Source organism: Scatophagus argus, chromosome 18, assembly GCF_020382885.2.
Source record: "Scatophagus argus isolate fScaArg1 chromosome 18, fScaArg1.pri, whole genome shotgun sequence".
Classification (NCBI taxonomy): Eukaryota; Metazoa; Chordata; class Actinopteri; family Scatophagidae; genus Scatophagus; species Scatophagus argus.
This window is the reverse complement of record NC_058510.1, coordinates 5,273,673-5,291,942: the sequence shown is the minus strand read 5'-3', so window position 1 is coordinate 5,291,942 and position 18,270 is coordinate 5,273,673. Positions and strand designations below refer to the sequence as shown.

The window sequence follows — 18,270 nt, the reverse complement described above, 5'->3', positions numbered from 1 at the left end:
TATATCTCCCGCTCCAGTGCAAGACAGAGACTTTGATTAAGTCTGGGTACTACACAAGAAGAGTAAAGTAACATGTGATGAGAGAATCATGTAATACTTCTCACACTTCCACTCAGACACTATTTAATATACCAAACCTCAGTCAGAACAGGGCAGATTTAATCTATCGAGGTCAATAAATAAATCCTGGTCAAGATAAAGAGCTGCAGTTGAAACGCAGCGACATGCTGCGCTGACCTTGTAGGATTATGCAGGATATTCTTACAAAAACCCAAACTGAACAGAAGGCACAGGGAACAATATCAAAGCATTATATTTCTCTTCTAAATTTCGCAGGAACAAAGGCTAGTTTGCAGTAACTGCTTTTGTTTCATTACTGCAAGCAATAAACTACGTTTTGGGACAGGCAGAGGAAGGTTTAGAGTGTTGTCAACAGGTGGAGCTAAAATGCCTCTATATTTTTACCTGTTGTAAATGGGCTCACACCTTGGGATTCACCCCTTCCAAAATAGCTGTCCGGCCTAGTTATTTTCCTTTATTTATATTTTCTTTTCATTTAATAATCTATCCTGTGATGCCGCAACCACTTAAAGTCTGCTCTTAGTCATGCCACGTTCCTTAGTCCTTATAAAAAGTACTGAGGTGATTTATGCATCTAATATATAATAGGATGGCTCATTTTCATTCAAACAACACACCAATAGTGCCTTTTAAGCAAAAGCAGACACTCCATTAGATTCATATCATTTATATTCTACATTTATATTCTTTCAACCTTTTATTAATGCATCTTTTCTGTCCCAAACTCAAATCAGACACCTAAGACTATCGACTATTGTATATCCCCACATCTGCCATGAACAGCTAAACCATAATACACTGATTGACAGACAAAATGAGACTGGCTGAGCAACAAGAGATGTCTGTCTTCAGATGACATTTAATGGCTCGTGCATTTTGTAGTGTGTATTTATAGTAATTCTGATATATTAATTCTGAGTGTTGATCCTCTTTGTATTCCTTAACAAATACAGTGAAAGTCACTTTCCACCTGAAGATGGATGAATTTTCTTGGGTCTAATATTGTTTTCCCTTCTATGCTCTCTTTGCAGATTCTTGCCATCATCTCGATCCTGTTCATCGTCCTCTCCACCATCGCTCTGTCTCTCAACACCTTACCACATCTTCAGGTCATAGACGAGTTCGGCCAGGCCAACGACAACCCCCAGCTGGCGCACGTGGAAGCTGTGTGCATTGCCTGGTTCACCATGGAGTACCTTCTTCGCTTCCTCTCCTCTCCTAATAAGTGGAAGTTCTTCAAAGGTCCTCTCAATGTCATTGACTTGCTGGCAATTCTGCCGTACTATGTCACCATCTTCCTAACTGAGTCCAACAAGAGCGTGCTGCAGTTTCAAAATGTGCGCCGTGTGGTGCAGATATTCAGGATCATGAGAATATTGAGGATCCTGAAGTTGGCCAGGCACTCCACAGGGCTCCAGTCTCTTGGGTTTACTTTGAGAAGGAGCTACAATGAACTGGGGCTGCTTATTTTATTTCTTGCCATGGGCATCATGATATTTTCCAGCTTGGTCTTCTTTGCTGAGAAAGATGAAGATGCCACCAAATTCACCAGTATCCCAGCATCATTCTGGTGGGCAACCATTACAATGACCACAGTGGGATATGGTGACATTTATCCACAGACTTTACTTGGAAAAATTGTGGGTGGGCTCTGCTGCATTGCAGGAGTGCTGGTCATTGCCCTACCCATCCCCATCATTGTCAACAACTTCTCTGAGTTCTACAAGGAGCAGAAGAGGCAGGAGAAGGCCATCAAGAGGAGAGAGGCACTGGAGAGAGCCAAGAGAAATGGCAGCATCGTATCAATGAATCTAAAAGATGCCTTTGCCCGCAGTATGGAATTGATGGATGTGGTGGTAGACAAAGGAGTGGACAAAACCTCCCTGGACAACCACCTGTCGCCTGGCCGCTGGGGCGGCTCCACCAGGCTCGCCAGCTCTGAAACTAACCTAAAATCCCCAGATAAAAGAAACCCAGAGTCTCTGCTGCAGAGCTCTCCTCATCGTATAACCATCACCACCACTGGAAGTCCCCAGCGGACAAGCAGGACCCCACAGCACCTCAACGCGCAGAAATTGGAGGAAATGTACAACCAGATGACAAAGTCGCAGTCCTTCACTAATCTCAACACTACAAGCTCCGTGAGCACTCTGAGCACAACCATGACTGGCCCTGTCTCACCTAAGAAATCTTACAGCCCTGAATTTACATTAAAAGAGGAAGTAGAGCTGGAGATGAAGGAGGTCCAACCCTCCTCATCTGATAACTTTGCGAGCTGCTCAGCAGACTTTAAACAACAAAGCTCTGACTCAGGTGAGAAAGAAGCTGCGCCCAGTAAAATCAGGCACCCCAGGGCGCCACCCAATCTGGATCTGAGGCACCTGAGGGCCAGTGATGACCACAGCTCTATTGGCATCGTAAAAGATGGTCTCTATAAATCTGTGAACCCCCACGATGGATCACAGCTCCACATAGAGGAAGGAGAGAGTTTTAACAGAGCTGTGGAGAACATCCAGAGCTCTTCAGCAGGAAATAATCCACTTAAAATAAAGGGGTTGATGGTCAACTTCACCAAAACCTCAGCTGAAGGCCCGCTAACACCGCCCAGCACTACCTCTCCCGGAGACATCAGCTCCAGCATCCTGGAAGATGAGTCCCCTGAGGGTGAGATGTCGCCACTCATCCCCAGTTCACAAGAACTGCTCCCAGTCGCAGAGAAAGAGACCTGCCCGTTGTCCCCGAAGAGGCTGGTAGTAGACACCCCACCCGGCGATGAAGATCAGTCCACAGAGAACCATGAGGAGAGGCATCTGATGGAGGTGGCGGCCGCTGCAGTCGCACCGCTGTCACCTAAGACATCAGCACAAAATTCCACCCAAGGTGTGGTTGCGGCAGGTGAGGAAGTCAAGGCTGACAGCAACCAAAGTGGACACAAAGTAGAGAACCACATGTTTACATCCGATATCCACCTGATACCTGGGGATGGCAGCCCGTCTCCGACCTGTGAAACCAGCATGTGACTGTGAGAGAAGCTCTGAGGGACAATAGACCCACTGCAACCTCAGCCACGTGTGTGGGAGAGCGGGAAAAACAGACAAGGGTGCTGTTGTAGTGACAGATATTTTTGCATGGCATGACAAGTCCCTTTTACTTGTGTTGTTGCGTATCGCTGAAAAAGAAACTGCGGTGCTTTGTGCAGGTTTGAGAATGACTTTGGGAGAAACAGTGGGCTCAGAGAGGAGGCTCCTGAAAAACAGAGGGAATTCATCAACTTATGTAGACACTTTGGTCCTCCAAATGTACAAAATGACAGGCTCCTTTTTCTAGCAAAAGAAGGAAATGCACAGAGACTCAAGTGTAAAAAAAGCATGCATTTAAAAAAGACAGATATTTTACGGTGCTTAGTTTACTGAAAGCGCTCCTCTGTAAATACTAGGACATCTAAGGCAATGACAATGCACAGGATGGCAAAGGAAAACTGTCACTGAACGTACAAATATTTGCAATGTGAAAAGGGAAGGGAGGGGGATAACCAAGAGCCCTCAGACTGGGTGTTGCATCGTAGCGACCTATTAAAAAAAACATATCATTACCTTTTGTGGAAATGCAAAGTGTTCCCATGATGACCCTGTAATGTTTTTTCGTGTGAAAAATGATGTAACTGAAACTGTAACGTTGACATTATTGCTTTTGGTTTTCATAACGGCTGTTGAACTTTTAGTTGAGCATCTGATATTCAGTCTTTGAATTAATGACAGCGAACAGGTAGGACAAGAACACCTTGACTCCTCTAAATACATCTGTAGTTGCCAAATATGTAACCAGTAAGGACAGGAACTATCACACTTTTGAAAATATTTATCATGCGGTTTCGCACGTTAGGATGAGGTTTAAGATTCTGTCCAAAACAAAACACAAAAATAAATCTTATTTACTCTCTGACTTAAGATATATACATCTAAAAGTAGTTTTAAGAATAAAATAAGTAGATCTGAATGTAGAAAAATTCTACAGTAGAAAAACAAGATTCCATTAAAACAGAGTTAAGACTATTTATTAATTCAGCACAGTAGATCTGGTCATAAACACATTCACATATATACTCTACAATTATGTCTTGGCAGTTCAAAAGGGTTAAAGTATCACAAAAAATGTCAATATTCCTTGTGATAACAACGGACCAAATCAAGCACACTGACAAGCTTTCATCTATCTCAGCTACATAGTAACATTTACAGTAACAACATGTGTTCTGACAGTAGTTATGGGGTTTTTTTGTTTGTTTGTTTGTTTGTTGTACCTTATGGTTTGTTTACCTGTATTGTGTTCATTATCCTATCCTCAGCACCCTGATGTCGTCGTTGACATTTGTTCCATACTACTGTAAGTTTATCTGATCCTGCTGATAAGTTTAAGGCATCTTTTTTTTCTTTTCTCTTTTTTTTTTTTTATTTGTATATGCGTAGTGTCTTGGACTGTAATTTATTGTGTTTTATTGTGAACAAAACTATTTTCAGTCAAACTTAAACCCAAAGGAGTTTTTTTTTCTCGTCTTCTTTCTCGCTTTTGTTTTACACTGACTGAAAATATCTGTTGTATGTTGCCTTTGATTCCGATCTTATTGTTGGAATATTTGTTTATTGTTTCAGCATGACACTTGGCTGAGTGTACAAGTAGTGTGTTTGTGAAAGCCGCACAAACCAGGATGGTACCGACAGGAAGTATGTGGGTGAATTCTTTGTTTTGTTGTTTTCCTTTATTTTTTTCTTATTATTATCATATTTTTCTTATTTTTTGTTCTCACAGAGAGGTGTGGAATGTGCAATATATCGCATACTGCAATCTATGCAGGCCAAGAATTGTGGCACTTTATTTTCTGTCTATGGGATTTGTAAGTGTACAGGCAGAAATTACTTGTATTTTTCAAATGTTATATCTTTAATATGAGGCAAAACAGTATTACAACTACCAGAATCTCACAAACAATGCAAATGAGAATTTGACTTTTACTTTTTCATATTATATGACTGGCATATGCTATCAAGCACCTTAATGCCAGATATTCATGGACCTCAAATTTGATTATCTGTGGGAAACGGGATCCAAATTGACCACTTTTGGCCTTTTATATTGCTGTTAGATTTACATGAAAAAAAATCTAACAAATGTCTGTGGAAGATATTAAGATAAACTAATTTCAATGGCCACACACAAAGGATTTTATGTTTTTTGTGAATTAACGTTGAGAATGATTCTATTTTTTCTAAACCAAAATGGAGCACGACCACAATTTCCTGCCATATGGTGGTTGAAATGATGCGTGCCTTTTCATAACACTGCTGTTTATGAGAAGGCAGCAAGTCATTTTGCTTTGTTCATAGCACTGTACAGAAAATTCTAATTTTATAGGAGAAATCAGGTCTTTATGTAATAGATACAAGTAATGTTATTGAGTTCTCAGGTTTTCTATAACTCTCTGATGTTCTGATTGGATAGATTCTCTGTTTTTTCTTTAACAGCTAATGTCAACTAGTTACTTCTGGACTTTTTTGAAAGGTGATTTTGTCAAATCCACATTGATGTCTTCGCTCCTGGAGTTAAGGAGCGGCAATATTTCTCCCTCCTCCTGGGTAATCTGTGCACCACATTCAGTGTCCACCCCCATCAGTCTTCAGTGAGGCAGGAAGGAGCACAAGCAAAGAAGTTTGACCGTTCAGAAGTTTAAGAGCTGGGAAGTAGACAGACGACAGACCGAGTGAAGCGTCCAGCCGTCCACCAACCGGCAGGAAAAGGTCCATACTGTCACTGAACAAAACACATCTGATAATTTCCCATGCTGACACCACTGAGTGCTCCAATCCCTACAGCTTCAGAGGCTCTAACCCCATGGCAAGCTCCCAGGAAGAGCGATCAGTCGGTGAAAGGAAGGTCAGGATACGAGCGTTAAGAGGAGAGGTCAAATGGGGTCCGCCCACATGGCTACATCACATCAGTGATCAGTTGTGGTCCATATTTCCTTTTGTCTGTGTATATACTGTATGCCCAGATTAACATAATTTAAAAAAAGTCGGTAATCAGAGATTCGTGTGAGAGCTCGTGGAAGTGTCTTTCATGTGAAATTATCGATCCCTCATTGGAAAGTCTTTGGTACCCTCCAAAGTAAAACGTCAGTGGTTGTGGTTGTTTTTTGGGGTTTTCATTTGTCTTTTTTTTATTTATTTCATTTTATTTAAGAAGAGAGGTTAGACAATAACCTTCTTCTTTTATATTTTTTTCTGTACCTGTACGCTCAATTTAGTGTTTTATTTTCCTTCATCCCTTATTTGTAGTAACCATGTCTCTGTGTTAGCCTCGAGTAATCCTTCATTTTGACAGGTAGGGTAGAGAAACAAAGGATTGATTGGCTGTATTCAATTGGAATGATATTTGTGTGGTTACTGAAATGAATTCTGTGAGCTGATAGCGAATGGACTGTGCTCTGTCTTACTGTCTCACAATGGCATTATAATCATCTGTGATGCTGTACAGAGTGGAAAGGCTGTGTCTTTATTTTCTCTGAGAGAATGGGTATTGTCCGTGTCACTCATGTGTGCTTACCAAACCTTGCTCCCTAAAATGCATAAAATGTTGTTCCTTCTTATTTCTCTGCGTATTCTGCCTCTTACATTTTTTTGGTTTTTTGATCTCTTTTTCTCCCTGTTCAGCATTGGAGAACATTATCATTAGACATAATCTGAGCTACAGACTGTTTCTGTACAAAGCAGCAACATCTTTGTATGCATGTAGTAGTCCGAACAATTATGTGACCACAGAACACTTTGTTATGGTACATGTATGTCAACATTTCTGTAGAGCATTGTTCCCCATTACGTCTATTAGCATATGCAGAATAACAAATAAATGTGTATATAACTCGTGTGTTTGCGTATCTGGTGTTCTCTACTCTCCAAATGTGCTGATATTTTGAGGCCACATCTGCATTTTCTGTGTGCATTTTTTACACTTTGAGGATCATTACATAATATGACCTAAATATATGAGTTTTTAAAGCATGGCTCAAAGTAAAATTGATATTGCATTTGCAGCGAGAAGTAATGCAAAGTCATTTTTCATATCCAAAAGTGCGGACAACTCAGCATTCTGGCATGGCAGGTTGATAAATGATTTATCACTGGAGGGAAATGTACTACATTCCATTAAATGTAATTAATGGATCTGCTGCTGTTGTGTACTGCCCTCAAACAGCAATACTGGACATAAACAGTCCTCCCAAAGCTCAAAACCAGAAACACTGGCTCTGGCTTGATGACTTTTATTTCCTTTTTGTGTATAAATTTCCTTCTTGAGTCTATTAGAGTTTAAAGTGCACACACCAGAGATATACAGATATTTTTTAATTTGGACTTTGTTAAATAAAATGCACGCAATATCACTTAGTCATATCAATACCAAATAAAATAAACATATTTAAACTTTTAAAACAAGGTTTATTCTGTGATAGTTTGTATCATTTGTGTTGCAAAAAAAAGTGTGTCAACATACATACATTTTACTTCAATGCAGTCCAATAACACAAATTTGAAAAATTAACAAAATTAAGATTTCATGTTTATTTATTTACATTTTACCGCTGATGTATTATGTTTATATGCGAAAACGTTGTAGTTATTCCTCCCAACCACAAGGGGGCGTTGCACAGCGCAAAGCGACACCAAACACGAAACATCAAAGCGCGCGGAAATCAACAAGTGTAATTTCGAAAGGAAGAAGAAGCAACTAAAGTATTGCTGGCGTTACTAGAAGACCTAAATGTAAACATGGAGCCCGAAATTAAAAATAAAAACGGCACGGATGCAAGTTACACAGAAGAAAGTGTCAGTTTTTCCCAAATCACCGCTGTAGTTACTGGCTGGACGTTGGACTTCATGTTTCTAAGTCTTTGTCGGCGTTTCAAGGAAGGCAAACTTGATGAATTCAACGAGACGCTGTCGACTTTCGAGTGTGAGTTATTCACTGCTAGCCAACATTAACTGTTGTTACTCAGGCAGCAGCTCTGTATCGGGATGTCTGGGATGACGTTTTCGATAAAAGTGTTTAATATTTGATAACGTTAACAAACTGTGGGGGAAACAACTGCAACTGAAACAACTATATCAGCCCCTAGGAACATACAAAAACTGCTGAAATAAGTTTCATTGCAGAAGTAAAATTACCCCGCACTGAGGGTGCTGATGGTGTTAAGAAAAGGTTGAATTTATGCGACAACATAACGCCATGAATAAGAGGGAATGAATTCAGGACACCTCCAGACTAAAACGCAGCTGTTATTAGCCTCCCTACTGTGGATGAAACTCGAGTAGCTTCAAAACCTGAATTAAATCGTGAGTTCCTGCAGCTACAGTAGCATAACTCTGTTAATTACTACTGCTTCATAATGAAAATTTATTATACACGTTTCCCCTGAAAGCTGAATTTCCATGTGCGAGTAATGAGGAGAGGAAACAGTTAATTTGTAATCTTCATAAAGTTTCTGAAGACAGCGTGGTGAGTTTGTTTAATTTTTTATTTTATTTTTTAGCCATTTCCCAGAGTCTGTCTCTGAAAGGAGAACTTCAGGAGAAAATTAGGATATGTGCCTTCCTTGCTAGAGTCATGCATGGAAAACAGCTGGGTAAGTTGTCGCAGTCAGAAGCTGAATTATTTCCTCTTCCTGTGCTTTCACACCTTTCTACACCTGTACAGGTTATCTTTGCAGCAATGTCATTTGGGTGTTTGGGAGTCTTTTATCAGACCAGTAAATAATTCAATTCAATTCAATTTCAGTTCAGTTTATTTATATAGCACCAATTCACAACTAAAGTTATCTCATGACACGTTCCAATTAGAGCAGGTCTAGACCAAACTCTTTAATTAAATTGGAATATAGAGAACCCAACATTCCCCCTTGAGCAAGCACTTGGCGACGGTGATGGAAAAACTGCCTTTTAGATGGCATAAACCTCGGAGCAGACCCCAGCTAAATCATCTGCCTGTAATGAAATTATAGCCAATTAACAGGACCGGTAATACAGAGCCAAACTGTTTTTATTGACTTAGCATAGCATCTACACACTCCGGTACAGTAAGTAGAGGTATTTTGCCATCTGCCAGTATAAACAGAGAAAGACAAGGAGTGAAACACACTGTTGTCATGCTCATAGTGTCAAACTGCTGCGCACAGTGTAGACTAGAGTGCCAAACATATTGTATATGTGTTTGTCAGAGGTCCAGAGAGGAAAGAAATAGTTTCAACACATCAAAGCTTAGCAGAGCTATGGGATATTATATCCATCTTTCTCTTACTCTCTTTCTCTTTCGTCTTAGCATTTCTTACCTTACTAACGGTTGTGAACTTCTTTTTAAAATCAACAAGTGGCAAAAAAAAAAAAAGTATTATCAGCTATGAGGCTGTAAAATCAGAAGAATAACTACAAGCTAAAATGAATGGTTTTTAAAATGTGTTCTCTGCTTCTTTACTCTGTGTACAGGCACATAGGTACAAATGCACACGGTCAGAAATGCCTTTATGGCCTGCTTCTGATATTTGTAATACACTGTTTTTCCCCAGATGTCCAGTTTGAAGACGATGCTTGTGTGATGCCTCTGATGTCTGCTGCCAAAGTATGGTCAAACCTAGAGGACACTGTGGCGGACAAAAGTTTGTTCGATAATATTACCGTCCTTTTGCTTGTGCAGGTAATCATGCAGACTACACAAGGCTGGAGAGTGTCCATAAGTGTACTGGTGTGATTGAGCAAGGTTAACGTCCATGTTTTGTCCTTGTTTTGGATGTGCATTTGCTTTGTTCCTAGTCTGTGGCTGTGTGCTTGGAGAAAGGCGAACGATCTTCTGCCTCCTCTGCCCTCAAATGGTTTCAGAAAAACCATGTGTTGCCACGGGTCTGTATGTCTATTATTGCTTCACATCACAGAATCAATACTGGAATATGTGTTGGCCTAGAATCACTTTTTTTTTTCAACAGAACGTGGGAGTTAAGCTGTCGACAGTCGTCACAAAGGCGGAAACTTACCACCCGCTCCTCATGAGTTTGAGCTTCAGCCGCCTGTTGGAGACAGTACAATCTTACTTGGATGCCTACTTAGAGAAAAACCCCTCTGACTACCTTCTCAAGGTACAGGACATGACCTCGCCTCTTTCAAAGTCAGCCTGGCACATAAGAGACCAGCTTGACAGTAGGTCCAGTACACCTCAAACTGGAGCTCACAAAATGCCTGTCCACACCGCAGATCCTCGAATATTGAAATTCCTTCCTATTCAGAAACATCAGCTTTATTAGGATTATACTTCAGGTTCATTGGATTGCAGAGAAGTGGTTGTGCAGGAAGAAAGCAAACAACAAGTCTCACACTGTTTGAATATTTACTCAGTGTATTCATGAGAAAAAATATTGTATGTCTGCTTTATGTGGCTGGCTCTGCTGGACTAATGCCAAAGTAAAATTAAGGATCAGCTTTGTATGGCTAAAAAGTATGGAGTGAGAATAGCTGTGCAAGAAATCTACCAGGAGGATTAGTTTCCTGCTTGCTCACAGATAAAAAAAAATTATAGTTGGACTGGTACTGTACTTGTTACTTGAAAACTCGTAACGATTTAGCATGAATTGATTTTGTTTTAAAATATCTGCCCTTTTATTTCAGACAAGTGTGGGAAGAATTAACAGTTATTTGCTGCTCAGCTATTTTTGTTTTTTCATTTACTGCTAATTAAATTACCACATGAAGTGTACAGTCTTTTGCTCCAGCTTACAGCAAGTTTTAACAAACTAATTCTCCTCCCCAGTAAATGTTTTTGGGCCTGTTCAGCTCTGCTCTCGTCCTTCTGGGGTAACGGCGCTTTGACCAACCCAAGGTGTTGATGTGACATTGTCGGTCATAGTTAATTGATAATTTTTCATCAAAATTACTTGGAAGGACAGACTGCAGGATTAAGTCGAGCCCTGCTTGGGGTCTAACATACTCACTTATTCATGAAAGTTTCCAGAATGATTTACATAGAGGCCGCTGTCCAAGGTTAATCTTTGAAGGGTGTTGTAATGACAGGCCTCATTAGTTTTGCTTTATTTATAGCAATACTTCAACCTGAATGTTAAGTTAAGTGTTTTGGATGAGCGTGAAAATGTAATATTTAATAACTATGGTTTGTGTTGGTCTGTGTATTTCTCTCTCCATCTACCAGGCAGCCACAAAGATGGTGCAGTCATCACACAACATGGAGGGTGTGGAGGACGCTGTGACACAGGACAGCCCTCTGTCAGAAGCAGCCGACGAACCAACACGGGACAGAGAGTAGGAAGTGACCGTTAACACACCCTGCTGTATTTCTGAAATTAGTGCAGTCCATTTCTGTTCTGTATTGAACAATGTGCTGTACATTTGTGTCCTAACAGGAAAGAGGAGAACACTGCGTGTTTGAGGTGAGTGGAAATGTTTCTTTTTAGTAAGGATCCTTTGTTTTGGCTTTTGTTGTCTCTCTTTGGGCACAAATCAGCAGGCTGTTCCAATCATTTTCTGTATTACATTTCCACAGAACAAAACGGAAACTCCTGTCAACCAGAATTACTGATGTATGGAAACCTGAGACGTGTAAGAAGCCTTTTGTTTGTGTCCGAAGAATCTCACAGAGGGGTAAGATTTTCTTCTGCCTTCGATATTTCTGATGAACTTTATTGATCCCACAGTGGGGAAATTCACTTGTTGTGTCAGCTCACAAGAACAGAAAAGAGTGCAAAAAGTGAGCAAAAACACTTTAAAAAAAAAAAAATTAATTAAATTAACTAATTAACTGAATTAATAAGTTAAGACGTAGCAATACTTTCACGAGAATGTAAAACTCCCCACCAACAGAGTTATCTCAGATGAGATCTGAAAAGTCAGTGGACACACTGACGAACAAGAAAAAGCAAAAAACAAGAAAACCACCTCAAGTAAGTTGAACTTCACAATTTACTCAATCTTCTGTCCACTTTATTAATCCCACATTAAGAGGCAATTAAGCATTGCTCAAATGCAACCTCGTTCATTCCCTTTATGTTGTTCTTTTTTTTTTTTATAAGAAATGGACAGCCAAGCTGGACAGATACCTTAAGGAAGGTGTTAAATGTCATGGTCCAGGGAAGTGGTCTCGCATATTAATGGACTATGACTTTGAAGGACGTACTGGCACCATGCTTAAAGACCGTTGGAGAGTTCTTGCGAGGGCACATGAAGTCGGCTGAAGAGGAAGAGCAGCTCTTCTTTGTACAATGTAGCAGATTACCTGTAAATTAAGATGTTGACTTTGCTGTTCTACTAGTTTTACCCTGTCCAGCCTGTAAATGAATTGCTGAAAATGTGATTGTATGTTAATGCTGTGTTAGGTTATGTTACAGCTGTTTGCATAAAGAAAATATACCACTAGAGGGCACTCAACTGAGCACAAAGGGCCATTTGTATTGCCTTCTATATGTTTATGTGATAGTACACAAAATATTTAAGTTTGCCTCTCTAACTTGTACATTGTTGTAGTTACTCCAGTAATTTATCCATTTTCAGCCCACTGGCTAAATTGTTCCTTCATGTTTTGGGTTTGTTGTGCTTTGCTTCTGCTCTTTTTTGCACCAGGAAACTTACCAGCAGAGGGCGCTCAACACAGAGCAATACATTGTGCCGTTTACCTAGACATTTGTGACTGGGAATGTTTCATGGTATGTGTTTGTTTTGTTTTTTTCTGCTTTCTTTAAAAAAAAAATATGTAAACAATTCAAATGTAAACTTTTTTTCTAATTTTAAGTTTTTTAATTTAAATATTTTGCCCAGAAAATTGTTAAAAATTAATGCAACAGTAGCTTTTTTCAGTAAAGAAATGAAAAATCAAAATTTATAGGTACTTACTGTGTGCCAAAAAAAAAAAAAAGGTGAAATACTGTACAAGTCACAACTGTCCAGAGAGAGTGCAAGGGTACACAGAGCAATGGAAATGTGCAGTGATCTGAACATGCTTTTATATGAATGTGCAGCGGATTTAAGAGACTGAACTGTGTTGCACCACTCCAGTCTTAAGTCTCTTAGTTGTGAAAGTGTGCTGCATTAAGCCGTCTGAGCTGAACACAGTGTCTCCGTTTCAAATGTTATTGCCGACACCAGCCGACACTGGATCAGATGAAGACGAAGCTGTGCTGTGGTGGACAGTTGCACTGCCGGGTTCTCTGGATCTTCCTCCATGTCCCACTGCACTGATGGTTCCCCACCGCCTGCCAGTGAAGCACAGCTTCTCTGCAACACAGTCAACCCAAAATGTTGGTGGCTCTCACCTGTGCAAATTCTCTCACATTTGTGCAGTGCAAGATGTCGACATTTGACTGATTTACTGCTATGCCGAAAGGAAAGATTAACTGTACTTGATTCTAAATGTTAAATGAATTTGGTATTGGTAAAATGGCAAAGCTGGGGAAAAGTAAGATGCTTTTAAGTTTGTACACAGTTGAACGTGGCACATACAAAGACGCAGCTTAAACTACACTGCAGACAGAATACGCATTTAAAAGTTCATACTTGTCTGAGTCCTGGCCGTCTCCTTGGCAGCTGCCACTATTGTTTCGCATGGCAGGAGGCTCACATGCTACACACACTTTAAAGCCTTCTGTAATGTAGCGCATCCAGTGTGTGTGTGGCCGGTTCTCCACCGTGCAGTGGGGCGTCCGGGACTCCAAGGTGAATTCCACGCAGAACCTGAGGGGAAAAGGGGCAGGGCATTGGGGGTCAAAGAGTCTGTCCAGGGGTATTAGGACCAAATGATCAAGATAGGTGACTAAAACAAACACTGGACATCACCATCTAGCTTGTGACTGAGCAGAATGTACACATCCTTTATGAAACAGGAATAACAATGATTAAGCCAATGGATAAACTAAGCTGCACACAGCAACTCACCTGGCCCCTTTAGTGCACACACGTGACAGTCTTTATTAATGTCTGAGTGTTTAATTTCAAAGGGTTGTGTGCAGTCTATCAGCATTGCTATATATAATGGTTTGTAGACAGACATCCAGGTGAGCAAACATCTACAGTAGCTCATACAGATGGAGAAAAGGTTATCTTTCGCTCTCTCTCCCTCTCTCTCTTTCTCAAAATGGTTTGGATTACACAGCATAATGTCAGCATGAAGTCGAGCCCTGGCAGTGTCGGTGAACTTTTCAACTCTTGAATTTAAAGATTCCTGAGGTCGTGTGCAGTTTCAGAATACTTAGGGAGGCTTTACAGGTGCATGATATGAAACCTACCCAGAGTCCAGGGGATTTCCATAACTGTCATGCTTGGGCCTTCCCTTGCCAAACTCCATGCTGGTGATGAATGCAGGACCTGAGAAGAGAAACCAGTTCAGTGCTCATGCTTGCAGGTTCAAGTTTAACCCATTAAATGTGCAAAGACCAAAAGTTGTCCTTACAAACAGATGGGAAATACATATAAAAACAAATAAAAGCAGTAAGCTACAATTTACAGATATACGTAGTAAGACTGTGTGTTAATGTGCTTGGGCACCTGAGTCGAGTCCACAGTGGTCGCCCTGGTGGTCTCTGTACTCCCTGCAGCCGCTTCGTTGCTCCAGGCTGGGGCAGGGCTGTCCACTGTTACTGGGCTGCTGCTCTATGTGGCGCACACGGACCCGTACCGAGGGCTGGCATGACTTTTCACAGCCGCTCCAAAAGCTCCAGTCGCCCACAACGCAGTCCTGAGCTGGAGGTCAGCACCCACATTGTGGGAGAAAGATTATTACAGGATATCCTCTGTGGCAGCAAACAATCAAACCGGGTGACGCTCCACAGAGATGTTGGACCGAACACTAACAGTGTGAAGTTCACAGTGTGAGCAGAGGTGACGCACTTTTCCTGTGAAACAGTATAACGGAGCTAAATATTCAGGAAATAACTTAAGATCAATGAAGCATTGATTGTGACTTGTAGAATTAGTGTTTCCTGCTCTTCTACAAGTACTCTGAGAGCGTGCCAAGTAAGCAACCCCATTCAATCAGCAAATCCTGTAATTTTTCCTCTTTTCACTTGCTCTCTGTGCTTGATAATCCAGCTTTGATGTAGGCCTATTAAGCATGCAGATTTAGTGACTACCGGCCTATAACACATATTAGATACGCTCGGCTTGTCTGACTGGGACTGTAATTGCTAGAACTGATTGACAGAATCACATTCTTCAAATATTTGTACTAATTCCATTATGTGGGCCAGTCCACTAAAATGAGGCTGGATGCAGAGCTGCCTGGGTAATTTGGTGAGCTGATGGTAGCTTTAGCAGCTGTTACACATACAGAAGGAAAATAAATGTTGACATTATATTAGTACAAGTTAGGAGGTGAGGAATACCGAAAAAAAAAAACCACCTGAGTTTGACAGGACTTCACAACCCTGAAGATAAATGGGTGCAAACAATCTCACATGCCTTTGATGAATTTGGAACATGTCCACCCAAGCTATCTCTATGCCACCAAAGGTATGTGATAAGCAGCCCAGAAACAATCAGGTATTATCTCTTTCCTCCACCTATCTTTATCTTCTGTCTGATGGACTGATTCAGAAGATCTTTAGCAAGATTTCAGGTTATCTCAAGCAACAGGTTATCTCCCACTGATGTCATATAGTCAGGGTGTGTGCAAAAAAAAAAAATAAAAAAGAATAAATAAACATTCTCTTGTGATTCATTCACACTCACAGTGGACCATCCATTCATCCCTCACCTGGGCACTCTGTGAAGTAGTCGAAGCAGCAGTCCTTGGTCCTGACGCAGCCCTCGTCACAGTAGCATGTCCCGTAGACGCGGTCCATCCTCCAGTCGGTGGTCAGACAGCTCAGGTCTCTGCCCCTGCAGCATTTCCCTGAACAACCTCCAGAAACCAACTGGTTCTTTCCCATAGTCGAAACCACCAGCAACAACCAGGCAAATTCCACTGAGGACCCCATCATGAGGGGTCAGGCCAGACCCCTGAAGTGAAACACTAGCCTTTCGAGTTGGCCCGATTTTTAACTTATTATTTCTAAGCTTGTTTGTCCCCTGCCTAGTCGTACTATACGTCTGTCAAACTCATGACCGTGAGAGGGAGAGGTTGGAATACCAGCCCAGCCCGAGTCAGCCGAGACTGTGCTCTGCCACAGGAGCCCTTGTGACCTGGAATTCCCGTGTCCTCCTCCTCCTCCTCCTGTGTCCAGCCTCTCTCTTTCCCTCCAGAAACAGGTCTGCAGGACAACCTAAAGTACAGAACACCCCATCCCAGCTCTGGTCACACCCTCACGTCTTTCTTACTGCACCCTGTCCCTCTGATCCGGAGTCTCTCGCTCCCTCTCTCCCTGTTCCCAGCTGAGCACCTCCCTTCAGTCGACCACGTAAGGGAGGAGACAATGAGGACAAGGGAGGGCCGAGCCGGTGAGCTTGGTGTTTGTTTTGCCTTCGGTGTCGGCTCTCTCTCTGTCTCTTACCCATGTCTCACCTGTCGTATTGTTGTTTGCCCTTTTTATTTCTTCCCTGTCCATGCAGAGTTACTGTGACCCCGATCTGCCAGTCATGCCCAGCAACTTTCTGCCACCCCAGACCTCCGAGTACTAAAAGAAAGGGAGGAATGCAAGCAGTTGGCAGGTCTCCAGATAATTGTGCCAGGGGGCCAGGATTGTAAAGCCACCCTTTGGTTCTCACCTCTCTCCCTTTTTCCTCATTCTTTTACTACTACTACTGTGACTGCAGGCCTAATCCACCAAAATCCCAACGTTTACATTGCAGTACATTGTACTTGGCCCATAATTTGACCCGTTAATTAAGCTATCTGACATTTTATTTTGTTTTTTGACGTGCTGGGGAACAGGCTGCTTTCTTGCCAAGAATTTGTTAAGAAGATCAATAGCTTTCATGTAGTGATAAACTAAATATGAAGCTAGGGTCAATAGCTGGTTAGCTTAGCGTAAAGACGAGATGTTTTAAAATCCTCTTACGTTCACTTATAAAATAATTTGTTTAATCCCTACAAAAACTGAAGAATTAAAACAACATGTTGCTAACAACAATTTGAAGACTGGAAGAAAATTGAAAAGAACTTACTCAGCCGACAAAATAGTTAGTGTTGGGAAAGTTCACTTTCTACATGAACTAGTTCAAAGTTCAGTTCACAAATTTTAAAATGAACTAGCTTAGTTCATAGTTAAAAAGTTTGAACTAAGTTCAAGATTTAAAAATGAACCAGTTCATAGCTCCTTTTTTTTGCTGCGAGCTATTATTTGTCAAAATGATTGCCGCAGCCCACAGAGAACTACAGACAGTAATTATTTTATCAGTTTTAACACTGAAACTACGTGTCAGATTCATCTTTGTATCAAACGCCATAGAGTTTGAGCGACTCAAGCTAGCGTTGCCTTCGTCCACGCTCCGTATTTTGATGACGTATTTGTGAGTGCGACAGGTATGGCAGCTGTTGCCAGGTTGGGTGGTTTTTCCACTACATGTTAACGGCTGTTTACGGTGTGTTTAGCGTGGGTTTTCGGAAATCTGGCGAACGAAGTTATACTGTGAGAGAGCGCCGTTCACAAACGCCAGGATGAACGCGTTCACAATAACGTTCATCAAGCGGAAATACAGCACGTTCAGGTCACGTTCGTCCAAAATATGAACGAGTTTATGAACGCGTTCAGGCACAACACTGAGAACAGTCCAGCACGTACCCTCCCGTCAAAGAAGACAACGTTCGTTTTTACGTTTAAGTTTTTATACCGATTTTAAAAATGAGGTTTTTCAAAAATAAAAGCAACACGGTTGTATGAATACTTGTTCATTTGAATTAATGACTGACATACCGCGGCCGGACCGGGATGCTCAAAGGGCCGTATGTGGCCCGCGGGCCGTGAAATGCTCAGGTCTGATTAAGAGGATGATTAGATTTTCTGTTCTGAATGAATTTAATACACGCTGCAAGGAAAGTACGCTGAGAATATCAATATAGTATTAAAGCTACTAATATCACATGCTACTTTGTCCTGTTTTTACTTCTACATTCATGCAGTGTAAAAAAAAATTCCCCATCACTGCAAAATCCGCTGTCAAAGGGAGCTCACCAATAACTGATCAATCTTCAGTCATGTGAACTGCAGGAAAAGTTGCAGCG

General features: G+C 41.3%; 3 protein-coding genes across 4 annotated transcripts in view; 2 read left to right on the top strand and 1 right to left on the bottom strand.

Moving 5' to 3' along the window:
* Positions 1-6,997, top strand: part of kcnb2b (potassium voltage-gated channel subfamily B member 2b) — a 76,846-nt gene extending 69,849 nt beyond the window's left edge. For both annotated transcript variants that reach the window (XM_046371171.1, XM_046371170.1), the window contains exon 3: positions 1,113-6,997. In XM_046371171.1, the coding sequence (XP_046227127.1) occupies positions 1,113-3,101 (1,989 nt within the window). In that variant the 3' untranslated portion in view covers positions 3,102-6,997. The remainder of the gene's footprint in view (positions 1-1,112) is intronic.
* Positions 6,998-7,829: 832 nt separating this feature from the next.
* Positions 7,830-12,995, top strand: terf1 (telomeric repeat binding factor (NIMA-interacting) 1). The gene is made up of 10 exons (XM_046371172.1): positions 7,830-8,082; positions 8,660-8,752; positions 9,689-9,816; positions 9,933-10,019; positions 10,103-10,252; positions 11,317-11,426; positions 11,528-11,554; positions 11,668-11,765; positions 11,985-12,064; positions 12,194-12,995. The coding sequence occupies exons 1-10, from the start codon at positions 7,899-7,901 to the stop codon at positions 12,353-12,355; spliced, it is 1,119 nt and encodes a 372-aa protein (XP_046227128.1). The 5' UTR covers positions 7,830-7,898; the 3' UTR covers positions 12,356-12,995.
* LOC124049479 (somatomedin-B and thrombospondin type-1 domain-containing protein) lies at positions 12,892-17,350 on the bottom strand. The gene is made up of 6 exons (XM_046371173.1): positions 17,214-17,350; positions 15,865-16,723; positions 14,658-14,852; positions 14,399-14,477; positions 13,671-13,847; positions 12,892-13,391 (listed from the first exon to the last, which is right to left on the bottom strand). Exons 2-6 carry the CDS (start codon positions 16,088-16,090, stop codon positions 13,274-13,276), a joined length of 795 nt encoding a protein of 264 aa, XP_046227129.1. The 5' UTR covers positions 16,091-16,723; positions 17,214-17,350; the 3' UTR covers positions 12,892-13,273.
* Between the last annotated feature and the right edge of the window lie 920 nt (positions 17,351-18,270).